The sequence below is a fragment of the Lonchura striata genome, chromosome 4A (assembly GCF_050655825.1).
Source record: "Lonchura striata isolate lonStrDom1 chromosome 4A, ASM5065582v1, whole genome shotgun sequence".
NCBI classification, from domain to species: domain Eukaryota; kingdom Metazoa; phylum Chordata; class Aves; order Passeriformes; family Estrildidae; genus Lonchura; species Lonchura striata.
Window position 1 is genome coordinate 13131770 of NC_140742.1, and position 27213 is coordinate 13158982.

Genomic DNA, 27213 nt, shown 5'->3' on the forward strand with positions numbered 1-27213 from the left:
ACAACCCCAGCTAGCAATGACTTTAATTCAGCTTGCACTGAATTTGAACTAGCCCTATAGGCAAGAAAGGTCCCTTGTCTTATTACAAGTTTCACATGCTATCAGGTCCTTGCTGGATCCTATTTCTAATTTTTATCAGACTGAATGAAACATAGAGAGAGAGTGATTTATGGTCATCCGACATATCGCCTAATCACTCCAAGGAGTGTTCATACACATTCTGTGTTCACTTTATAAGGTGTAAATGACTACACATGATGGAATCCAAGTGACAAATAGAACTGTACTCTTCTGCTATGTGCTAGAACACAGTGACTGGGGAGTCCTGTCAGTGCATGTTCTTACAAACACAAACCCTCTCCAGTCTCAAAGTCAGCATTATCAGCAAACTACTAAAAAAATAAGAACTATGTCAGTAACAGGACTATTCAGTTACTGGGACATAGTTAAACTGCTATGATAACATACTGAAGTTTAAATATGTGTTTTTATTGGTACATAAGAGCCCATTAGGACTGGAATATTCATTATTTAAACAGAATAACTGATGTTGTTAGCTTTAACTGAAAATGCCTTTTCTCAAAGAGCCAGGACATCTATACAGCAACTTTCTTAATTCAATGATATATGGTAGAGTGTTGCTGCTAGTGCCTGAAGATTTAAGAACTTATCATAAAATGCCCTTGAAATTGCTCCCTGGTAGCTTGCTCATCCTTCACAAAGCCCTGTGCAAAGAGCAGAAACATGCATGTGTGTATGGTGTAAGAGAGGCACATGCACAGAGGGAGAAAGAGCTCTTAATCAACAGGATAGCAAAGCCTTGATACATAGGTGCAAAAGATTCCCATGTGCCCAGAAATTATTTGGCACATTCCTAGTTATTTCCCCCATCAGACCTTCTCGAGGATTGCAATTAAAAATCATAATCTTTTTAGCATGTACAAACCTCCCCAAGGCTAGAAGCACTATGTATTGAGTATGATTGTGATTATTTGGCAGCTATTCATAGACAACACATTAATTTATGGAAACTGGATGAAACTTGAGGAGTGCAATCATTAGGGACACATAAGAAATCGAAAGCTTTCCTCAGTGATACTGACCTTTTTACTACTATGATTAGGGACAACATGAATTCTATTATCTCCTTCATCACCCCTCTTACTGTCTTTTTAGTCACTGTATACAACGATGCCATTAAACTCGCATTTTTGAAGGGATATAAAAAAATAACTTACTTTACAGGAATGTTTCTCAATTTTGTCTTTTCGGCAGCCTGTAAACACAAGAGGGGTGGGAGAAACAAATCATTAAGCAAGAGCCACACCAAAGCAAGCAAACATCAGCTCATGGGAGCTCTTCAGCAGCAATATCCCAGGCTGTGGGACCATTCAGAGAGATAGTGCTGAGTCTGAAATGCTCCTGCCCTACTTTGTGATATCAGTGGGGTTTGTTTATTTTTAATGGCCACCAGTCTTCAGCAACCGCTCATTCAGGGCTGTTACTTCATTTCTCACTCTGAGGTCTGGCCCCTTTGTCACAAGCTATCTGTCCCTATCAGGAGCACGAACAACAACAGGAAGAAATAGAGGGAAGAACGGATTACATTTCCAAAACTGTTTTTATTCACCAGCAACAGAAAAGGGCAAGAGATGACCAAATGTTCAGATCAATTTCCTCTTGTGAAACCTTTGAGAAAACACACTCCAAATCATCTAAATGAGTAAATCTTTGGGCCCCTCGGCCTGCACCACCTCAGACATGGAGCCTGGTTCCAGTTTATTGCTGAACCCATTGATCTGTGTACAGTCCATTTATCATTCATGAAAAGAGCCAGTGATCTTCACAGTATATTAGAAGAAACAACTCAGATCATCTGTCAACGGCCCTCTTATTTCTGTTTCCCTCTCCACGGGGATTTCATCTCCTTCGATTCTTCTTGAATTAAAATGTTGCTAAGCAACACAGCTGGGGGCGCCGATGGCAGCGCCGCGCCAGTCTATCGCGCCGCTTAAGCCACCGAGATGTTACAGGAGACTTTTCCCTTTAATGCTCCTCTGGCATAATTATGTAATCTGAACCGACCTTGCATCCCACTCTTGTTTTGTCTGGAATAGGTAAATAACGTTTTAAAGGAAGAGGGCTGGAAATACCACTGGCAGAAAAAGCTAGTGTTGTATAATTTCAGAGAATTCCTCCTGGTGTTTGCAGAACAAGGCTGTAATAGATTTAAATGTGGAAAGTGGTCAGATGGTTGGTGAGATTACAAGCACAGAGAGTAGCGAAAGGCAGAATTAAGACAACTGATCCATAAACCCATTATAGAAAGGAAAGTTTTAGTGCCTAATTACCTCCAGAGGTATTTTTACAAAGCCTGCCGACATTTAGGAGAAGGGTTATGGTGAGGAACTTTAACCTCTGCTATACTTAGGGATGGAAATAAAATGGTTCCTACACAGGAAGTGTGAATATTAGTGGTTCAGAAAAATGCTCATATAAGCCCTTGACAAATTAAATCCTTTATGTAAAATTATGAACTTCTGAAACCTCTGGGATCTGCACAACTGGTTCCAAATTTTGCCAGAATGAATTATCCCTTGAGCTCTACGATGGGGCTAATTTTTCGAAATACTTCTGTTTTGGCACTTTTGCCTCTCATCATAGCAAAGGTAATATCTGCATTTAAATCCATGAAAATCCCTAGTAATGAGTAAAATTTGGGAGAAAAATGAGAGCTTGTGAGAGTTTGGATGGTGCAACAGCAGTCCTCTGGGTTGGCTCCCAGCTTGCAAAGAAAAATGTGTTTGTTTCATTTGGATTATATTTTCCATCTAACAAATAAATCAATGAATGCATGATAGGAATCAATTACATTAATTGTACAGTAGGGGTGCTAAATAAAACACTTAAACCTCAGGAAATGCTCAACTTCAGATTGCAGAAGTAATTGAGAAAAACCCAAGCCTAATTATGCCTTCTCAAACAAGCTTATGATGAAATGGGGTCTCTGCCTCAACAGTGAGATAATGTGATTGTGTCTCTTTCCAATAGATCTCTGCAAATGCAGAGTCAGAAGCATGCTATTAAGAAACCTACTAAGTAATAAACTACACATAACAACACACAAATAATTCATGTAAAATGAACTGAAACACCATCAAAAAAGGCATTTCAGTTTCCCAAACTTCCCACTAAAAGCCAAGTATCAGTCCCATCCTGCAGGAAACTAAAATTATTTTTAAAGCTCAAAAACATTCTTCCACAATGTCAGAATAGCTGGACCTTAACAATTCTGAGTTCAAGCATGTGAAACTTGCATCTAAATCAAGGTTTTTCCCTGAATTATTCAAAAAATCACTACAGAAAAACAGGTATCAAAATACAGATAAAGAAGAGGAAATAGCAGAGAGGAGAGTGTCTACGATCACAAGTAAACAATGTTAATGCAGTTGATTTAATACAAAGTACAGCAGAATATATTCCGGAGAGCACATGGCATGATGGTGTGAGCTAAACTGTTTACATGAAAGATTAAAGAAGATGAAGATATTTCAGAGAGTGAGAACTGGCAATGTCAAAGTCACAGAATATTAAAGAGAAGAGTCTAAACTGCATGTTTGATTTTTGACCACTTAGCTGTGTCTATCACAACCATTTACCCTGAAAGAAAGGTTGCAGTTTCAAGAAGAAAGAACTATAGATACATTTTGTTTTCTTGGACTGTGAACATTTTAGCACATGTCTTTCCCTAGATTTTTATAAGGAGAATTTCTAATTTTTTTTTTCCCTTTGTTACCAGAAAATCCCACTTTCCTAACTCTTAAGAAAAGGCAAATGCTGAAGGTACAGTGTCCTTCACACACATGCTTGCTTACACCAAACTGAAAAACCATTGCAAGTGCTTGGGTTAATCTACATGCCAGCCCAGTTTAATGCTGGATCATCAGACAACTGGTCCTCTCCTAACTGGTCCTCTCCTATTACAAAGGATTTGCTTTGAGTGGGATCACGGTGATGTTAAACACAGAACAAAATACCCTGGGATTCCATCTGAGAAAGAAATGCAGGATCTGTCCTTCTGTTTTTATTTGTCTTGTAGGTGTTGCTCATTCATTTTTCAAAGCATATTTGTTGCGATATCATGAGCATGCCCAGTGGCAGAAGATAAAGGAAGGCAAAATCAAAGTGACATTGAGTAACTCTACACATTAAGCTTTGATGCAGAAACATATTGTTTGAAAATATTTGGTGTGCAGCAGGTCTGTCAATTAGAGCTAATTATTTTTCTCTGATCAGGAAGAATGCAATCTTGTTTTAGGCAGGTTTCTTTGAAATGTACGTCTTTTATATAACTTCATTATAGGAAAATACTTCTTCCAAATTACTTCTTTTCTTGGCTGCTTAGCTATTGACTCAAATTGTCTGTGTTGAGCAGTTCTCTCTGCTTTGATAATTAACTTTTGATCATTACTGAATTTAGCAGCTCTAGTCAGATGTGTTCATAGCCATCCTCCTCAACTATTTCAGTGTTCATCGCCTTTAATCTTTGAACAAAATGATCTCATTGAGCCTCCATCAGCCTCACTACTCAGTTAATAATTCCTGTTTCTCATCTTCACGACTGAGTTTGATTTGTTTTAGACTTGATGCAAGCTTTTGATTATTAATTTAAGATAGTTCAAAGACAAACATGTTTTAAGAGTTATTTTTTAAATCTTATATTCCTAGGCCTTTACAAGTAAGAAACTTGTTTTAACTTCACAATGATTTCTAAACTTCATGTATTAAAAGTACTATCTAGCAACAGAACAGGTGGGAGGTCTCTAAACCCCCATATGTGTGCCCTCAGTGACAGATGCTGCTGCCAAAGACTGAAATGAAATTGGACTGGCATAATGTAGTATTCAATGGGTGTTAGGAGAATTACATCATGGGACCTTTGCTAATTTTGAGCTTGAAAACATGCATTAAAATAATTTAGGATGATTAGAAAATGGAAGTCATGGTGAACCAGACAATCATTCTACTTTAATTTGTAATTTTCTTCTGGCTTTTTTTCTTAACAATTATGGCCTCTGAATAATTGTGCTTGTGCTCCCTAAGACCTTATTTCAACAGCTGACTCCAGTGTTGAATAAGAAGGAAGAAGATGAGGAATGTGTGAAAAGCAGTACAACACAGAGGCTCATCCATCAGAGAATTTTTGCTCAGGGATGTTTTACCCTGATTCTTGTAGCTGTGAATGACTCCTACCTCTATACCTGATTTTGGTGCTAGCTGTTTTACCTTTAGCTGAAGAGGCGCCTTCACTGTGCTGTACTTGGTCTGTAGGGTGGATTTACCCATCAACTTACTTTGTTCGAAGATATTTAATTATTATACAAAAGATTAAAAATGGGAATAAGCACAAACTACCTCTAGATTGTGAACAAAGACTGCAAAATGTGAAAACAATGTTTTTATTCATCACTATCAATTGTCTGTCTGGTTTTTGGATTGAATGAACCATAAAAAGAATTCCAGTCAGTACAACTTTCCTACATCACAAACGGCAGATAAATGAACTGACAAGAGAATGGCTCACAAATAACCAAGTAAAATAATTGGCCTCTGCAAAATGCAAATTACATTTTTGGTAAAGTGTTACAGCCGAAGGGTCTGCTATCCTAAGAAAAGATGTATTTTCCATTGCATAACTGAAAATCAAGAATTCTCATTGAAAACTATTTGATTTTGAGAAAGTGAGATAAGAAAAAAAAAATTTTCCGAGAATCCCCCCTCACCCTCTTGATTCAGAAGCACTGGTGAGCCAGCTAAGAAGGCAATTGCTGAGCCTCAAAGTATCTCATAGAGTGAGACAGATGACACTTCATGCCATTGAATGTGTTGGCAGAAGAAGGCAGGCCTTCATGTTCAAACTTTCCCCCTTTTCCATCAGCTGCTACAACTCTAACTCAGGTTTATTTCCCAGTTTCTGCCTGCTTGGGTGAGCAGCCAAGTGACTATACAAATAAGTTTACAATCCACCACACTCTTCTCCTGTGCTGTAGGTATAAATGAGACTCCTCAGAGACTCAATTCAACAGTACAGTAAAAACAAAGATACTTTTCAAATTAGTTAAGTTTTATATATATAATTTATATCTCCTCCTAGGTTATAATTTGTTTTGGAAATTATATCATGCTCTTATTTATACATAATGCTTTCTCTATGATCCTAAGTAACCAGCTGAGAACCACAATTGATAGACTGTGCTGTGCTCTGATTCTCTGATGATACAGTTGATACTAAACACAGTTGGACTTCCTCTGGAGGAAGAGAATATGGTGTGCAGCTAAAAAACCATCCAGATTTGGGCTGGGAAGGAGAAAGCCAAAACTCAAGAACTGAAGGATCAGTATGTGTAGGTATAAATATGTGTGCTGTGTTCCTCATTTTTTTTATTCTTTACTTCATTGGTTACACTCTCCTCTACCTGTCCCCTAATGTCAACAGAGGAGATTGTATTTCTTTCTTGCTAATTGCCTTTGACAAGAAGTTGGCAACCTTGCATTTGAGATTCTGTGTGTGATGTTCCCAGTCAGTCTCACCTCGAGGGAAAAAAGGCCAATGTTACTGTGTCTAGGACCAAAAACAATGGAAAAGATACTGTCCTCCTCATGTCACAGTTTTAAAAATGAGTATTTTCCCCTCAGGATTCAAATGTATGGAATGGATTAGCCAAATCACGTTTTTTTTAATATCAAGTAACCAAGCATGTGGTATCAGCAAATCAGAATGGTTCACTGAATCCTCGCTGTGTATGAACCACAGAGAGCTCCCATCATTGCTCTGAGCAATGCAGTAACCTTCATGGCTTCACAGAGAGATGCTCAGGAGTACTTGAAATACTGAAAATTTCATTGTAATCATTGCAGTGGAGGTTGGGTAAAATGAAACAAAAAGAAAAGAGTTTAAGTGACCAAATCTAAACCAGTCTGTCTGTGGTTTAGGAGTGTCTTTCATCCTTGACAAACATTAACTGCTTTTAATTGAACAGCAACACAGATATATTTGAGCTTCTCTCAGCAGTCTGAGCTGATTTTAAATTAGCCAGTGTGGGTACTGTGAAGATTGTTGCTCTCACCACACAGGTTTCATTTTACTCAGGATCTTTGGTGAACTTTGCAAGAAAAGCTGTTACACCTATCTGTCAGTGAGCAGCCCTACTGCAAAGATAACTCACGTAATATGTTCACTTATTTTAGGACTTCAATACTAATGCACCTTGACAAAAGAGGCTTGAAACAGTGTCTTCCTTTCCCATAAAAATGCTCGTTATGAGAAGCTGCTTTATGTACTAATTTTGAGTCATCAAGCCAACAAATGAGAAATTGTAACACAACATTACAAATTCTACTGATTCTGCTTTTGCAGCCCTAAGAATCACTGAAACCTACCCCAGGTGACTCTGCCTTGTCAGGGGAGTTGGACTTGATGATCTCCTGAGATCCCTCCCAACCCCAGAATTCTGTGAATGTCAAGTTAATTTAACAATGCTAACCAATATCTCATAAAACCTAGCAGATATAAGTGTTCTTACAATACCAAGTATGGCAGAGAATGGAACTCTAGTTTCTAGAGCTAGACCTGATTTTTCATAAGAATTGTTTTATTTGGAAAACAACTAAACATCCCTCATGACAGAAATTTGGAAAACTGTACTGAAGGGTCCATTTTAAAGACAAAAAGATCCACATTGAAATTGCGGTTTGAAACATAATTTCCTGGAAATTAATTTGTTATAAATTGATCACAAATGACCAAAGCTTAGTGGATGATAATGCTATTGTAAAAATATAAAATATCTATTGGTAACAAAAACTCAGTATTTGCATTGTCTTATTTAATGATGACTTTTCTAAAATGTGTGTTGGGTTCACCCTCCAGAAGCCTAACAAATAATAAAAGAATCCACTCTTTGCTGGGCTTACTCCATAGCTGTACTTCATCATGTTAATCACATGATTAAAAAATTGAAAAGGCAGAAGAGACATAGAAAATGTCAAGAATCCTTTATAAGAGAAATAAAAAGTTTTCCCCACACTTCATTCAAGGAATAAGCAGCAGAAGGCTTGTTTCAAAGAATATCCTGTGACCCGACTGTCCTACTGCAGACAGTCACCACAATCTGAGTATTGTTAAGTTTCTCAGTTCTACCAGGAGAACCATATTTTGTATCCCTGGACCTTACAGGAAGACTGCTGATATTTTGTGGTCTTTTTATTTAGGTCTCTCTCTGTGTAGTTTTAGAGTGCAGTGCCTGATTGTTACTTTTGCAATGCTCACTTGCTCTGCCACAATGGACAGGCAGACACCTCAAGATATGGCCCCTTGTACCCCAGCTCATTTGCAGTTTATGCCCTTAGGTTCCCCTTTGTGATAAAGGCCTTTATCTCATTTCTTAGGGAATTCAGCCTATCCTTAGTCTTCCCCTACTTTAAGTAAATGGATAGTTTCCTAGACTTGAGAAGCAAAAGGGCAGAGTCACAGAGTACCAGCAGTGGCACTGAACTGATGTGCTGTTCATGCTGCCCATTTATTTCCTGTGCAGGAAATAAAGACTTTGAGGATTTTAATTTATACTGAACATTACATCTATACCGAATATTAAATGTATTACAAGCAAAGAACTGAGGTAAACACATGGGAAATAACTCTTTGCTGACCTTAGTGTGGTTTAGTACATTGCTCAGATGACTTAGCTTATTTCTAAATTGCACAGTTCCAAAAATTAGACTTAATAGTACTGCCATGAAATTGGGATTTTGAAAAGCAGGCACACTCTCCACAAGAACACCCTGCTCAAATCAATTGCACCATCACACTGTGGTGCTGACCTGTCCCTGTGTGCAGGGAGATCTCTTCTAGGAAGATTCATCCTGCAGAACAGAATAGAGCACCTGCAACCCCAGCAAACCTTGCAGTGGCAGATGAATTCATCCTAAGAAAAACTAAAGTGTTTAGCTTTCATTACTGTTCTCTTTCTGTAATACCTCCAGGAGAGATCAACTTTCACTTCTCTCCTTATTCTGGCTGACAGAGGCTAATTACTGGATTTATCATGTACTTTCCAGCACCTATTTTATGGTTTTGCTGGTCACCTATGAGTCCCTCCTTCAGCCTTTTGCTCCCTGTCTGAAACCCAGCACTAGCACCATCCTCTATCAGTGTAAAAAACTCCCACAAATTCAGATTTTGAAGTTCATAGACAGTTGCTTATGCTTTTACAGAAGAATAGTGCTGCAGATGGCCAGTGTAAGAAAACCAGACATTTTCTTCACCAAAATGCTTCACAAGTCATTCATGATAAAATCCCACTCTCCTCCTGAGGAGCAAAGGGAGATAAATGTGCCCTGTGTGGTCAGATTAGTGAATGTTGAGCACTGAGATGGCCTGCAGGTATCACAGACTTCAGATTTATTTTGCAGGACAGTATGGCCAAGGCTGGCTTTTCTCTTAGCAGAAACAATGCTGGGGTTGATCAATTCTCTTACCTGCTGCTGCCTCTGCTTTGTTGCCAAAACACTACAGGGCTTTTGCATAAGTAGCATACATAACAAGAGGCTCTGGCAAAATGTATTTTCCTCATGCTTATAATAAAGACTCCTTTAAAAAAATTGTGTGTGCAACCATCCTGTGGACTGAAAGCCTAATCTCCCTCTTCTCTCCCAACCCAAAAAGGCTGACAGGTTTCCACCATCAGGTTCTTATGGCTCTACTGAGAAATGACCTCTTTTTAAGTAGTGACAGAGGCATCAGGGGTTCTAAAGCTTCTCTCTCACATGAATTATGTCTTACAGGGGGGTTGAGAGAGCTTGGTAGCCTCAGGCTGGTAGCAGGAGTGAACCCAAGAGCAGCCCCTGTTAGAGTGTTGGGGGTTTTTGGAGTGCCTGCTTACTTGTGGGGAAAAGAGGAGAAGGCTTCCTGAAGATGTACCTGTAAAACTTTTCAGCTAAGGCATGTCATTCCCACTTTGCTAGGGCTGTCAGCCTGCCAGCATTTCTTTTCCTCTATATTTTTCTTTACTGTGGTGGAGGGTTTTTGACACTGAGATGCCAGTGTCAAGCCATAGAACCACTTGGAAAAGGTGAAGTGGGAAGGATGGGGTTCCTCCATCTGTGCTGGTCTGGGTAGGTGCTGCCCCAGAGCCCAGGCAAGAGCACAGCTGCAAGCTGCAGGAGCAAAGTCCTTGTGGATCTGTGCTCCCGTGCACTCTACAACAACCATTTTTCCTGAGGGTAGTGTTAATCCCCTTCCTCACTGATGGATGACCTCCACAATATCAACATGTGTGAAAAAATTACATGTGATTCTGTGAATCTGAACAGGTTAAAAGCTTTTGCTAAAACTGTGTTTTAGTGGTGTGCCATGCTTTTTGCAGAAAGCTCAGCCCAGATCTGAAAGCTTCTGCTGATAATAAACAAATTATATGAACCTAACATCATTACCATGTGAATTACAACCTTAGATACATCAGTCATCAAACCTCTTAGCACCAAAGATTTGCCCAATACAAGCTGGAGTATTAACTCACACAGCTGATATCTTGTTTCAACCAGTGTTGTGCACAATAAAATAATTTGAATCACAATTAAAATGGACCAAGATAACAAGAAGGGACATATATCCATGAAAGTATTTTTCATGGTTAGAGACTGACAAGATTGGAGAATGACTGTATTATCCTAATAGCTTCTGTTTTCATTAATGGCTTAATGAAAACATTCCCCTACAATTATAAAGCATGACTGCAAATCTTAAACACTGGAATGTGTGTTCTTTATCAAACACAAACTGCTGTGGCTACAACTGACACTGCACCACTCTGGGATTTCAATGGAACCCAATGACAGATAAACTGTTTACATTAAAAGACTCTATCAAAGTTATTTTGCACCTAGTTTCTTCCTAATCCATCTGATTTTTCTATAGCTTTGACAAGATGACCTCTCTCACTGTGTGTGCAGTATTGATGTCATTACTGAAGAGCTGTTCTTCAGCCTTTCTGCTGATAACAAAGTAAATGGAAATGTAGAGAAACCTTGGGGAAGTAAACAGCTTGTTCAGGATCCAGCTAAAAATGGGAAAAAATACAACAGGTAAGGATATCTATTGTTACAAGGAAAGTGATCACTGTTGCACTTTAAAAAATGTTTACATGATATGATGAAGGCATATTATGCCTTAGAACTTCATAAATTCTAAAAAATTTAACTGGAATAAAGGCATTGAAAGCTTAGCATGTATTATAAAAATTCAAAGCTTAGCCTATGGCTGATTACCTTTTAAGACTCAGCTAAAAAGCCAAGCATTTTGAATTTAATTATCTAATAATTACCTACCAAAAAAGAATTATGTTTATATAAAATACAAACAATAGAGCAGGGCCATGGATTACATGTATGTCTTGTGTTTCTAGGGTTTTCAGAAAAGTGGCAATCACTAAGGGGAGAAGAAAAAAAATCAGTAGAAAAGAAAAATATCTTATTGATTTGTCCTGCCAAAACCACTATATACATGAAATACTGAAAATGGAGCAGGTCTGTAACTAGTATCAAAGTTTATTTGGTTCAAAAACACAGAACACTAGCAATGTGCTTTAAATTAAGTACACATTTAAAGGTTAACAGGACTATTCCTTAGGCAGAAGAACAAAGAGGAGCTGGTTAAAGAAAATTTGGTACACCACAGCTACTTAAAATACTGTATCCAGGCACAAGTTATTTGGATGCCTTTGAGCTCAAAGCTTACTTGAATTATACAGAGGTGTTTTGTTTAGAGAACAAAAATACTAACCTGCATTTTATCTAAGCTCTTTCAGCTGAATTGAGCTACTAATTAAAAATCTTTACTACTCTTCCTAATTTCTGATGTACTTTTTTAACAGAGTAATAAAGCCATCTAAAAAATGTGTCCTTCCTTGGAGAAGAGTGTTAACATCAGCATCTCTGAAATGCCTTGTCATCTCCTGGTTTTACTAAAGCATGTCTGTCATCTGCCTTGATTGTACCTCTTGTAGCTAGTCTGAACATCCTGTGCCATGCTGAATGCAATACTGATGCATGTGCCAATTGACAACACCAAGAAAATTCACAATCCAGGCAATGCTTACCTGTAACAGTACCTCTCAAATAATACATTAAACAGATGTGTACCTGATATTATAAATATAAAAATGACATAAAAATCTATTGGGCTGGTCAGTATACATATTAAAAAACTATTCAAGTAGGTCAAATTGTGGATAACTTAAAACTTTAAAGACAGCAATTTTAATAAAACTGTCAATACAATTTTCTTTGTAAAAACATTTGACACTGATAATGCTGCTTATATTGAAAGAGAAACACAAGGTCTATATCTTTAGATCTTTTGTTGAACTGTGAGCGCAGCATCAATAACTGCTTCTCAGCTGTAAATGAAAATTGATTCCAGATCTAACCCATCGTTTTCTGTGTGTCTTTAATCCCAAATCACCCACAATGAGACGTGAGAATCAGCATTTTGTCTATGGGACAAAGCACGTGTCCCATGGCCAGCTCCAGAGTCTGCACTGGAGGCACTGTGGTGGTGTTCACATGTGTAGGTGCTGTGGGTAAATGCAGCCCCTCCCTGCTGCAGGAGGTGACAGGAGTTTGCAGCTGGGGGGAGTCACTCTAACTGCCTCATGCTCTACTGCAGTGACCTACACGATCAAAGCTTTACAGGTCTCAAATCTGAAGGCACCTGCAATGAACGTCTCACTGGGCCTCCTGCAGGTTGCAGCCCAAAGAAATTCACTCAACAATTTCTGCATCAAGCCCACAGCTGCCAGAAGGCTAAAAGGAAAAGAACCTAAAAAGTTTCCATGCAATTTGCAGTGGTTTGGTGATGCCGTTGAGGCAGGACGGTATGAATGAACTCCAATTCAGAAATCTTGAGAGTAGAACTCTGATTTATTTCAAATACATTGCTTTTTTATAGAGAGCATCATCCCGACCAATTCTATTGGCCCCAGAGTAAAAACATCTCAAACCATTGGTGTGCAGTGAATGATGCACAGTGGCAGAACCTATTATAAACAATGTGAACAGCAAGAGAGAGAAAGAATTATTTACATTCTTTCCCAACTGTTTCCCAGGCTTCTGCCTGGTTAGAAACTCTCTGTTTTCTCTCTGACTGAACTGAGAATATCCACAGTTTGGCACTAGGAGTTGAATTTGCAGTCAGCTCTCAGTTGCTGAAGCTGCTTAAGCCCTCTGGGTTGAAATTAAAGTGTACAGTCTCCTTCATCATTTTCTTGGTGATATGTTGCTAGGCCATCATCATGTGCGCCTTAACCAAAATAAACCTAACACTTACATTAAGGAGAGTCCTCCAAATCTGGAGAATTTAGGAGCAATTTCCAGTTATTCAAAATTCTGTTTGTAAAGGGAATGCCAAAATTGGGCAGCATGATCAGTAACAACCTTGCTGATGCTATTTGTAGAATAAATACCTTCAATTGACTTCAACCTGGTAGTCCCTATCCTATCCAGAAATGAAACTCAACTTCTCAGTTACATGACTGACTATTGTGTGGTTGTGCTCCTTCTCTGCAGTGGGGAGAAAAGGCAGGGGATCTGTAACACCTGAAGCAGTCCAAGGCCCACAGACACCTGAGTAAATGCAATACAGATCGTAAATAAGGGTGCTCATTCATAGGAGTGAGGGAGCAAAACGGAAGAGCTTTGTTTCTTGTTTCTAACAATTTTCCACCTTGACAAATGGACTACTGCTAGTCTCAGAACATGGGCTGATAGATCAAACTCTCTCCACGTTCTACAGACTTTCACTAAAAGTTGCTTTCCAAGTACAGTTATGGATCAGTGTCACTACTGTCCTGTAAAAATTGAAGGGTCCATAGGAATTCTCAAAGGAGAAATCCTAGGGCTCCCTGATGACAACTGTTCCAAAGAATTTTGATTTCCTTAAAATTAGAGTAGAAATAAAGGAAACAAACTTGATTTTTACATACTCTGTTTGGGTTTTTTGAATAAAAGTGAGTAAATGCCAGCTCACGCTTCACACTGGCTGCAGGCTTATAGCAGAAAAAAATCATAAAGACTGTAAAGAAAATGATTCCATTTCCTTACAGAAATGCTGCATAAACTTCTAGAATGGTTTTGAGCTAAGAGTTTTAATCTTTTCTCTCCCTGCCAGAATGAGCATGTGTGTACACCTGAATAACAATGGTCATTTGACTGCAAAATATTTATGTTGAAAAGCCCTTGAAGTTACTTTTTTGTTGTTTATGCGTCTGACCAGTGGGCCAGGTGAACCTTTTTTCCAATTTCCAATCCCCTCTCCTTAAATAGATGTGGCAGAGGCTGCTAAAGTGTAATGAATGAGAGATGCAGCAGAGTCCTGCTGCTCAGCATTGCAAGGCCTTAGCCTGACAAAAATATAAAGGCAGACACTTATTAATTCAGGAAACTTCAAAAGCTGTGAGCTGTATAATTTTGTCTATACTCTGTAAAACAAAGAGAAGAGATGCAACCATAGATATGTGGGGTACACAGGAAAGTGCAGGGCATGTAAGAAATGTGCAGTTGTGTCCAGTTACTTTACCTGGAACCCCTAAGGATACAGGTCAGTTAATAGATGACACCAAACTGGGCAGTCAGCGGTGGGCTTGGTATTGCTCAGTTAAGAGTTGGACTTGATAATCTTAGAAGATACTTTCTAACTGAAATGACTGTATGAAAAAAAAACTAAAAAATTTTCTAAGCAGTACAAAAGTTTGAGAAACTACATGAATGGTCCCTATGGAGCTCTGTTGTTTGTCTGCAGCCTGTGCTGTGACTGTGTTGTGGGAAGACACGTGGAGCTTTGGAGCAGTCTGAGGCTTCCTGCAGCTCAGACACAACCCCACCACAGAAGGGCCCAGGCTGCAGCCCCTGGCCTGGCAGCAGGGACACTGCTCAGGATGCTGCCTTGGTGAGAGGAACATCCCACACCAACAGCACGGAGGGCTCCAGAGCTGCCAGGACCTCCCTGTGCACCGAGTTCCTTCCTGCTCGGGATTAACATCAGAGATGACATCTGCTGCATTTGATGTCAGCAAACACTGACCCAGGCTTTTGCTTCTCCATTCACCAGTGATAAGGGATTTCATCCTAGCAGTATAAACTGTGTGAATTCAGAACTCTGTAAATTCTACTTAAGTCACTAGAAAACTATTACTGTTGGAAAACAAGAGTAACTGCTACCTGACAATATATTTCCATTTCTGTATCTTAGGCATCTCAGGATCACAATGTCATTTTACAGGACCATTTGGGCAAATTTGCAAACCTGATTAGTCATCGTGTTTGCACCACACTACATTACACAAATACAGGATTTTGACCCTTTGGCTTCAGAAGACGCTGTGAGTCTTGCTAGTGCTAAAAAATACTGACATGTATGACTAAGGCATCAACTTTCACCAGAAGGTAAATCTTTCCTGGCATGACCCTAAAGGATGAATGAGGTAGGCTGAAGGAGAACATTAAGGTGGTTTAAAAATAAATAAGAAAGAACGATTGGCCTATAATTAACATTTCCCAGACTGAACAGATGATCTTATGCTGAATTATAGCACTGCCTTTCTCTCTACTGCAGATGTTTAAACAATTGAGCCTATTGCATATATAATATAAAATGAAGGATGAATTTAACACAAAGTTTCATTTTTTTCTGATAAGAATATTGAGAATATGAATTTCACCAGCTTTCTTTCCCAGCATTATGCATAAATATTTATAAAGTGGGAATGATAGAGAATGACATGAGCCACTTTTCTAAAAACGATTCTTCATTAATATCCCAAGTACATGGAGAAACTTTCAGTATTGATTTAGAACTACATGCTGAGGCCTTTGCCTATCACAAATGGGAGTCACTGGATTACTGTGGACTCCCAACCCTTTACTCTGTGACTGCAACAAAAACTTACAGGCCAAATTTTCGTGCGTGAACTTGTATAAATGGATTGAAAAGTGCAAACAAACTCTGGTAGTTGTGTTCTTATGTGGTCCTCTTACACACACCTGCAAAAAGCTCATCAATTCAGAAAATGGGTGCAAAGCAAGAGGAGGCTGTTCCACAGTTAGTTTGGTAGAATGAAGGACAGAGATTCAGAACACACTGGCTGTTCCTGAGTGATGCTCCATGTGGTCTCTAATTCAAAGGTTAATAAGTCATATTGTGGTTTAGTTTAATCCACTTCACAAAGTTAACCAGCAAAACTGAAATACATTCCTGTTTGAGAGTGTTTCCTCTAATGAGAAGGAAGGAAACAAGGTTTAAGCTGATGGATTCTGCAACACACCAAAATGTTTTTCATGCAAAAATAGTAAGTTAACACACAAACAGATCCAACCAATGAATTAACATTCTCAGTTGAAATGATATATGCACTTATATTAAATGTATTTACCTGATCATTATCATCTTCATCACTGCTGAGTTTTAGATCATCCTCAAGCATTCTGAAAAAAAGAGGAACAATACAGAATTACATTTATGAATTAACTTCATATACAATGGGCCAAATCTACACCTCAGCAAAGTCAAAGGAAAAACTCTCTTTCCATACAACAACAGCAAAACCAGACCTGAGGCAAATAAAGTGATGAATACTCCATGTATGTATGTATTAGAAGCACTAATACTTTGTGATTCTAGGGAAGAACAAAAGACTTTCAGACTCGTCCATCATAAAGTTTGTCAGTCAGCTGCTCTTTCATGTCTTCTTTTATTTCCACATTGTCTTACAGGGATTAGTCCATATACACCTATATGTGTTTCTAAATCAGAAGATAAATTCAGCTCTGAGACTGCTAAAAACTGAGAAAAAGTCATCCATGTATCATTCTTAGTCTGGGGCACCACCGATTTCCTTTCTGGTACCAATCCCTACTTACCAAACTGAGAATGCAAAGTGGATAATAGCAAGAAGAGGAGGTGCTTGTTTGAGGTTTGATGGGAGGACAGCTTTTAGTGTCCAAAGGCAGACCAAACATTTTCCAAGCTGGGAACCTGCCAGTTCATACCCCCATTTTCTTTTCATTTATTTATATTTTAAAACAGAGAAACCTCACAGGCCTGTGCCCTGCCCTTGGTTAAGGGGAAGGAAGCTCCTAAAAGATGTGGCTGTCCCTATGCATCCTTCCCTTCCTTTGTCAAGAGTTGAATTACCAATTACTGTATTAACTCTCATATGACTTATTTCAGTCCAAGACTTGGATACAGAAAATACACGGAGTAAGAAACCAGGTTATTTGCTGCTACAGAGAAAGAAGAGGTCTCTCATTTGGGGATCTCTACCTAGAGAGACGAGCAGTCACCAAGTAAGCTCCTGTATAGCTTCCCATATATTCATACTTTTATCTGAGCTGATAATCATCTGGGCACACTTCTACCTCACACCCAACTTTTCACCTTGACAAATTCTATCACAGGATGATGTACGAATGAATTGGCACATCTCCCCCTGACCTGCTGCAGCAGCCACTAAAATCACAGATATTCCTTTCTGCCAGCCCCAGCTCCTTTACCCACGGCAGGAGGCTTGCAAATTGCAATTATTGTTTCCTTTCTAACTTGATGGGGACTGAAGTATATGATTTTTTACTGTTAGCCTTTAAATAACTCTAGCAATCAATCGATGTTCTGTTAGGAAGGGTTTTTTTTTGTTTGAAGACTACCAGTAAATCATGGAAGCCTCCTGACACATGGAATTTTAAAGAGGGGACAATAATCCCAATGTGGAAATTTTAGAACATTTGAAGCCCTGATGGTGCCCTTGTGAAGGAGATCTTTACACTGGTTTGTGAGTCATCTGTCTTCCAGCAACCTCTGTTGTCGGGCAACCCACTGGTTACAAATATCTGGACACAAAACTCCTGGTCATTAGCATCCTGATAAATGGCCTATGCCTCCCTGTACTATCTGAACCCACAAAAGTACCACAGCAGCATGGATTTAAAAAAAATCTTATAAAACTTAGTATTTGTTGGGGGTTGACCTTGTCTGGATGCCAGGTGCCCACCAAAGCTGCTCCATCTCTCCTCTCTTCATCTGGACAGGAGAGAGAAAATGTAACAGGAGGCTTGTGGGTCGAGAAAAGGACAGGGAGAGATCACTCAGCAAATACTGTCATGGGCAAAACAGACTCAGTTTGGGGAAATCAATTCAAAGTATTGCCAACTAAATCAGAGTAGGACAATGAGAAATAAAACTAAATGATAAAACACCTTCCCCCCCCACCCTTCCCTTCTTCCTGGGCTGGACTTCACTGATAATTTTCTCTGCCTCCCTGTTCACAGTGGTGCAGGGGGATGGGGAATGGGGGTTATGGTCGATTTATTGTACATTCTGCAGGTTCTTCCTCCTCAGGGGAAGGACTCTTCCCATGCTCCCCTTTCCATCCAGCATGGAGTCCCTCTGGCAGGAGCCAGCCCCTCATGAGCTTGCTGAGGGGCTTGGCCTTCCTCCAGGTTGCAGCTCTTCAGGAACCACTCCAGAGTGCCTCCCAGAGTGCCTTCCACGGGTACATCCTCCTGAGGCACAGGCTGCTCCAGTGTGGGTCCTCCATGGGGTCACAAGTGCTGGCAGCAATCCTGCTCCAGCCTGGGCCTCTCTCTCTACCATAACACCAGCACAGTGCTCCCAGGGGGTCACAGGCTCCTTTGGGCACATCCCTGCTCCTCCCGGGCTGCAGCTGCATCCCTGCTGCCCAGGACCCCCGTGTGCTGCAGGGGCACAGCTGCCAGGGGCTGCAGGGGAACCTCTGCTCCGGCACCTGGAGCACCTCCTGCCCTCCTTCTGCACCGACCCGGCTGCAGGGCTGCTCCTCTCACTGACTCCTACTCCTCTCTTCAGCTGCTGCTGCACAGCAGTTTTTTCCCTCTCTAAAATCTGTTATGCCAGAGGCGGTGGCAGGTCCATCCTGGGGGTTGGCACCGGCTCTGCTGCAAGTGGGGGAAGCTTCCCACAGCCTCTCACAGAAGCCACCCCTGCAGCCCCCCTGCTGCCAAAACCTTGCCATTCAAACCCAATACTCAAATTTTTCAGGGATTATTAATCTTTAGAGGCCTGGACTTTGGCAATGAACAGAAACTTTTAATGCTGTTTATCTAGCAGACACATTCATTTGTTTCCCCAGAGCCATTACTTGCTGTGCCATTCTCAATGTATCGCTGTGCCTTGATCTATCCACAGTCCCTGATTGTTATCTGCAAGTCTCATTACACCAGAAGGACAATACCCCCAGGAAACCGAGACCATTTTCATACAGGACTACATCATTCTGACTCTTAACTCTAATTCAATCCTACACTCCTGCTTTTAAACCTACATTTCACTTTAATGTGTAAATTATCCAATGCTTTAAAGAATCACTGCTAGATAATGCATTCTATTGTTATTTTTTAATGCAGATTTAAGTGGATATAATGCAAAGATCATTAATGAAACCCAAAGGGTGGTGTGTATTCTTTCTTTCAGCTATTGGGTGGTTTGGGGTTTAGTGGGTGTTTTTACTTTTTTTTTTTTTTTCATTTGTTACGTGTTAAATTCCTTTTTGACATACCCTGGTAGAAATAAACCAAAAAGGACAAAAGAAATTCCATATTGGATAAATGGAAATAACAAAGAAGAAAACATAAAAAAGATAAATGGATACACTTACTAAACTAACCCTACAGCCATCTAAAATGGCTGATTAATAACTGTCCTCATACAGCCTACACTGCAGATACTTTCTAACAAGTACAGTAAGCACAAGACATGTTTATTGAATATTGAAAAATATAAAATTGATATAAAACATGATTAGTAGGAAGGACAACTGTTAGAGTTGGTTTCAGAGAAACTAAATTTGCAGGATTTATGAGTTCCCATGCAAGAGACTAAGAGATGTTTAGACAACTAGAGATAGGAAAAAAATTGGATTTTGGCATTTCTTTAGCACTTCCAAGCTTATCACTTGGGGTATATAATTCTTCTTAGCCTGTTCTGCTAAATGAAGAATATGTCATCCCATTCAGTTCCAAAACGCAAAGTCTAAACAACAAAAACTACCAGCTTCTAAAATGCATCACACTCTTTTGGCAGATGGAATAATTAAAGAGAAACTGAGTATAGCATCAACCAGAAATATATGGTAGCCAGAGAAGTGAGGAAATAAATTAGAAATACACAGTACATGCAAATGTAGAATGCTGAACATTTCAAATAACCTTCTCCCAGAGACTATTGGTTAGGAAAAGTGGTGTTTTACAGAACACAAAGGACTAGATGGTGTTGCACAATTTTAAAATGTGCTTAATATTCTGAAGACATGGGTCACAGTAGCTTGTACTGTTTAATGGTTCCATTAACTCTCATTTATAAGCAAGTACCATCTGATTGCACTCAAAGCTCAATAAGGACTTTTTAAGATTGCCAGCAACCTTAATTCAAGGTGACTATTTCACTATCATATCTAGAAAGGTATTTTAGCTTCAAAGCCTTGAGACAGAAGAGCTCTGTATCTACAGCTCTCCAAAACACTGTCTGGATGGTCTGAAGGTGAAATTAGGCACTCTTGAGTGAGAGGTCTATCTAAATACCCATATGATCTATTTTGTTCTATGTAATTGTTCACCTCAGAAGCACCCAGACTGGAGATTAAAGAGCATATTTGTTATTAAGATCAGGACAGCTATTAATAAAGGCCAATTTGGAGGCTATGTTAAAATTACAATGAATGCTGCCAATGAGGGCAAATCAAAGAGAAAACTGCCTGTATCAGAAAGCTACCTCCAGGGGTGTTATGAATTCATTTTATTTCCTATTCTTCTCTGACCCAGCTGACATTATTATTGAATATACATGTACTTGTTTGTCTTTTCATCCATGGCTAATGCAAAACACCACTTTAGGGAAAGAATGGGATTAAGTAGGATTTTTTATTTCATTATTAGAGCAATGCCATTTACTATAACAGTAGAAGTTGTGTCAGCACATTTATTATAATCTACAATTTTCAGAGGTTTGTAATTTGGAATGTGAAATTATTGCAAAGTAGAAATGTTGGGACAAAGCAACACATTTATCTGTGGTGTAAGTAGGGGCAATCTCATTGACTGACTACAATACCCACTTCCTCCAGGGATAAATTTGCTCCCAAAGCAGATTGTTCCTACATTACACATTTAGCTAGACAAATGGCTGAACAAGGGCTTTATTAGGGTGGTTCTCTAAAAGTCACACTAGAAATAGTAAGAACATGAACATTGAAATGAAACTTGTAGCCCATCCTGACTTTTGAGTTCAGTGGATGTTTTGTGCACATCAGACCTCCTGATTTGGGATCCTTTCACACTTTCAACAAGCACGTGAGGATTTGGAGACATGAGATAATTCACTCCCTGAAAAAGCACTACCACAGTATTTCTCCATTTCAGTTACTTATACAGAAGACTCTAAACTTCTTAAAGGAATATTTTAATATTTTCATGGTATCTTTCTTTTTTTTTTTTTTTTTTTTTTTTTTTTTTTTGTTTAATGTATAGTGTATTTAAATGCTTTTAACAAATGAATAAGGTCCTGATTGATGGTAGACTTCTGGGGATGCTATGCATTTTTTCCTGCTCTGGTTGTGGAGGGCTGGGATGAGAGTCTGCTGTGTTTACAGTAACACGATTGGTGATACAGCTTCCTTAAGGAGGAGGTGTTTAAAAGGCAGCATGGATAGGATAAGGTTCTGCATGTCTAATTTACTATGAGATCAGTTCACCACTCACTGGGGCTCACTCTAATGTGAAAAAAGCCTTGTGGGAATGAAGAGGATGGAGGAAAGGGAAGATGGTGCTGCAAGCAGACAGCCAAGGGAATACTGGGCAATTCCCTAATCCTGAGCTGCCCAGAAAATTAACTCACTCATGTCAAACCAAATCTGTACAAAATGCATATCCCATCTGAGTCACATCACAGCAAACACAAGTGTTGATTCTGCAGGAAGGAGGACAGGCAGTGGTGTTAACCAGACACACAGACATGCCATTCTTTTCTTGTCAGATTTGTCTCTGGTAAAATGGGCATACATGAAAACATTTCTAAGATTTCTGTGCTACAACTAGTTATTCCATTTGATGTTAAATAGATAGTTTAGACTGTTATAGCAAGTTTCAAACTTGTGAAACTTATTAAGATTTAATCCAGAACAGGCAGGAATCTAATAAATGTCTTTGGGGTGAAAAAGTAGTACACTGCAGCCTGAGTTATGGAGGCCTTGTCACTCCTGTTTGCAGCAATATTCCTGCAGAGGGAACACGGTCCATGCAAATAGTGACTAGCACTGAGATGCAACCTTTCCTACCCCTGAACCTGCATGGAAATGAGGCCATCAGTTCAACACAATCTCTACTGGTTTACCCCATGGACTTCATACCCAACTTGTTTCTCATTTTCCTAGTGCATTTCTCTGTAGTATATAAGATTTCTCCAAGAATGGTAACTCAAAAGGTATCATGCAAATGACAAACTGTATAATGGAATTCAGATGTATTTCAAGAATGTGTTGCACACACTGGAGCACAATTTTATCATTTATCAAGGGGGAAGAAGAGGGCCTATGTGTGTGAAAACACCTAACAATAGATTTCCCCAGAGAAGTTCATAATACAGTGAACAAAAAACAGAGGAAATGAAAATAAACGGTAGAGTAATTCCAAAGGAAAAAGGAAGATCTTTTGTTTTAAAACATCCCATCAATAAATCTTGAAACCTTATATTCATTCTTTTTCTGAAATGTGCAAGTCATCCTTACATTATTTCCTCTGAGATACTGTAAGAGGTATGGTAAAAGAAAATCTCAGAAGATTAAATGGAATTTACAAGCACCATTTACCTTAATAGTCAGGACCATTTGTCCAGCAATTTTATACATACTTAAATATAATTTATTAATTTTCCCTTCTCCTCATCCACCATTTTTTTTCATTACATTTTTGTCAATGATGAAGTCAGTCTTGCAAACTGTTACTCACAAAAGTAACTTCTGCTCATTAAAGCAGCTTCAATGGCCTCAACAGGGCTAATTTGCTTAAGGTATAGATCAACTCCTCAGTCCATGGCCTTAAATCACCTCCCCTCAGACAGGACTAAAGTCAAGTTTTGTGTCTTCACTGTGAAACGAGGTGTGAGCAATAGAGGTGACTGTTCTCTTCCCTGCCACAGGAAAGGCACTCATTATCCTGCTGACATGGTCAGCCTCCTCCTGGCCACTGATGGAGAACAATGGCTTGCTAGGACACACTCCATCCTGTGTTGTCACACGAGCCTGCCTTAGTGTTCCTGGCACCATATCAGTAATTAGTGTAATTACAGATGGTGAGAGAGGAGTAACCCCTGTGGTTTTCTATTAGGTACCTCACAATTAGAGAGTGCACTTCATTACTCATCTCTCCGTATCACCTCTTAATTTCAAAAGGATTAAGCAAAATTAATTCTTTCAGGAGAAGAATTTCTTTATCCAGCCATCCATTAATGTCTATGTATAAAAAGCACTTTAAGACAACTAAGATATTAAGTTGCTACCTAAGTGCATTATAACTACTGCTCTGTTGACAGGCATTTTGTGTTTCATTAAAGCTGAGACAAGAACTCTGGGAGAAGGGAGAAACCTGCTGCCAAATTTTATGGGAATTGGCATGTTTAGCACAAATACTACTCTGGTATATTCAATAACTTCACCTCTCTATTGAGCTTCAATTCTGCTTGCAAACAATGCTTCCAACAGAATGGGATCAGAGCTGGGTCAAATATTTTAACAGTGTAATAGGAAGTTGCAAAAAAATCACAGAAAGCAGTATTCTTCTGTTTTGAGCTGGTGAGTTGATATCTTTGCCTTAATAACACTCATACCACTGGGATTTCCTTCTGCCTTATAAAAGTGCAATCTCCTTCACCTTGTGTCTCCCTCACTGCCCAGTGACTCTTCAGTACAACACACATCTCTGTTTGGCAAGTTCAGAGTATGATGCATCATTGAAGCAAAAAGAGAGGGAAGAAAGAGAGAAAAGAAGAGAACAAAGTAAAGTATGAGTCCAGGAAAAACACAGGGAGTGACTAATAGTTTCTAAAAATGCCAGTATAAAATGTGCATTCTTGAGTTTGTGAAGAATAAAAATGAATAGCCACCTTTTTTTAGTGTGTTCAATTCTGACAGTGTGCACAAAGCTTTTACTATTTTCCCTTTGATAAACTGCAATGGCTGATATAATTTTGGGTTCTGCTATTTATCAAGAGCAATATATAGTCCAAGAGCCATTTCTGTGATACATACTCATTTCCAATATATTCCACATGAAAAACACCTGCTTACTCCAACCATATTTGATTAAAACTGTCTCCTAGCCAGAGCACCACTATTTTCTCTGGTAAACAAGCTTTCAGTTGGCATATTTACACACAAAGGCTATAGGAACTTAGCACACAGTTAAACAATGATTTATAATTCTACTACAACTTGCAAAGGTGACTTTAAAAAATCATACCAGAAAATACATTAAAGAAATTTGTTCAACAAGGAACGAAATCACACAGGACTGGCTCATCTATCCAACGTTCTACAGTGCATATGACCCTGTAAGTGGGTCTGGCTTCTTCATTTCTGTGCAAATGAACAACAACTTAATGAAACTGTAAAGGAATTCTTTACTTGCTCAAAAGGAAGACTCAGGATGTTTAATAAAGGCTGGTTGAAGGAGGTCTTCCAGCTGAAGATACTGAAAAGGCAACACAGTGAGTTGTGATATGGTTTTTATGATATGTTATGGAGAATGGGATCTTTTGCTTCAGAAAGAGTCTTTGTGCATATGAAGGAAAGTGAAATTTGCCACACCAGGTTTTTAAAGAACACTGTAAGCTTAGTGCCTGACTTACAGATTTTCAGGGTGTGCATTACCAGAGCAGAATTCCAAGCAAGAATCCAAGTCCTCTGTACTGGCCTGATGATGGTACACAGTGAATAAAACAGGGGTCGGCCACAGGGAAGATGAGCAAGTCCCAGGGGCTTGTGTGTGCATGGGAGAGCTGACCAGCATTTTCTGGGCTGCAAAGGCACTACAACTCTACAAAAATACTGCTGGACTGTGCCTGGTACACAGGGTAGTTCAGGGATGATCATCAGCAAAAATCCTCACAGAAAGCAAAGATAAGGGCATGCTGGAGAAAGTGAGCTTCATTTTCACTGTCCTAATTTGTGATCACTTTTTAAAGACACTTTTGTACGTGCAAAATCCTGTATCAATAATCCACAGCTATCCCATATATCTGATAGAGACTTTCAAAGACAAATGAATCTTCAGTAAGACTGTTCACTTCTATCCCTAAATGAACATTCTGTTGATCAGTCTAAAAATGTATAAACAGAAGAATCCAAGTAGTACTAAAACTAACATAAATATAGGGGATAAAACCAAGCAACACTAAAACTAATATAAATAGATTGGATAAATAAAAAAAAATACTTAAATGATTTCTGAATCTGGGTGATTTATAAGGCACTGCATATGCATGAGAGAAATCAAGTACCAAGCACAGTGCTGAAAACACTGACTCATGCAAATAATCCTTGCTCCTGCAAGCACTATTTTTCAGGCTTAGATCCAAACACAATGCCTGACACTGTTTGCTCTGATAATCACTCTAAGATAAACAGATTTGAATAACTGCAAATACTTCCAAGCATTTCCTTTCACTTATAATGTAAAAAGAAAAATTAGAGGATAAAATGAAAATGTATGTTTCCACTTCTAGATTTCATACATCATTAATTCTGTAAAAATATATCCATCTTCATGCTGATAGTTCTCTTTGCTTGGCAAGCTTGAAGAATGCAATATGCTAGATAACCTGATTGAAAATTTGATCCTATTGTTTAACAGAATGAGGATTGTTTCATAAGGGGCTCCACCATGTCTGTGCACATTTTCCCCTAAGTAACAGTGTAAGACTTGTATTTCCCCAGACAGCTGAACATTTACGTTGATGTACTTGGCTAGAGATTCAATCTTGCTCTGGCTATAATACAGGAGAATTTTCCTCAGCATTTTGAATTATGGCACTGAAATAATTTAACAGTGCCTTCTGTGCATGTTACACAAGTTTTCTGATACAGTTACCTCTTACTGAAAGTTTGCTTACCCTATAAATTGTGCCACATGGTTAAACCGTTCTTTGTCCTGAAAACTGAGGATATTATTTTTAGTATCACTGCAAATGGTGTAAATCTGGAGAAGCCAGCATTTCCCCACAGCCACACACACCCTGTGTACACACAGCCTCCAATCTTTCTAGTCCCCAGGTTGCTGCTGAGCTCTCTGCTAATTTGTGCTTGCAGAGCCCTCTACAGCGTTGAAAGAATGAAGCTGTGAAGAACCAAGAAAGGAACATTAATGGTTGGTTTAAATGGCTGCATTAGGGATACTCACAGACACTGTTTATGTCCAATTACAGAACCACAGAATGGCTGGGGTGGGAAGGTACCTCTGGAGATCATCTAGTTCAACACCCTGCTAAAGCAGGGTCACCCAGAGCAGGTTGCACAGGATCACATCTATACAGGTTTTGAATATCTCCAGTGAGGGAAACTCCACAACCTGTCTGGGCAATCTGTTCCAGTGTTCAGCCACCCTCACACTAAAGACATTTCTCCTCCTATTCAGATGGAACTTTCTTTGTTTCAGTTTGTGCCCACTGTCCCCTGTCCCCTCTGCTTTAATATCTCTCTCCCAAACTTGAGACCACCCTGGTCTTCCTTTACCACAAAAAGGTAAACCATGCTTTGAGGAGCATGGTGGTTGATTCTCTGAGAGGCAGGTTAATATTATTTTCATACCAAATTGTTTATGAGATGAAATACAAGTTACCAGTGAAAAAAACCTCAAAATATGGTCCTCAGTGCTAAAAGCATTCTAAAAAAGAATATTCCAGACTACCATTTTTTTGCCTTTCTTTTTGACCATTTATATAATATCTGGCACTAGGTTTCTTTGTCCATGACTTAAGTACCTCAATGTTATGGTCAGACAAATAAACAAGAACATTAGTACATGAAATTGATAAATGGATACTCAGTTGCCTTCAAAGGGCAAAACTTAAGGATGATGCAGACT

The 27213-nt window shown here is 39.1% G+C and overlaps 1 protein-coding gene across 9 annotated transcripts in view; it reads right to left on the minus strand.

Moving 5' to 3' along the window:
• Nucleotides 1-27213, minus strand: part of AFF2 (ALF transcription elongation factor 2) — a 350216-nt gene that overhangs the window by 71454 nt on the left and 251549 nt on the right. For all 9 annotated transcript variants that reach the window (XM_085570466.1, XM_085570462.1, XM_085570465.1 and 6 more), the window contains exons 8-9: nt 16485-16536; nt 1239-1276 (exon numbers count right to left, since the gene is read on the minus strand). In XM_085570466.1, the coding sequence (XP_085426592.1) occupies nt 1239-1276; nt 16485-16536 (90 nt within the window). The remainder of the gene's footprint in view (nt 1-1238; nt 1277-16484; nt 16537-27213) is intronic.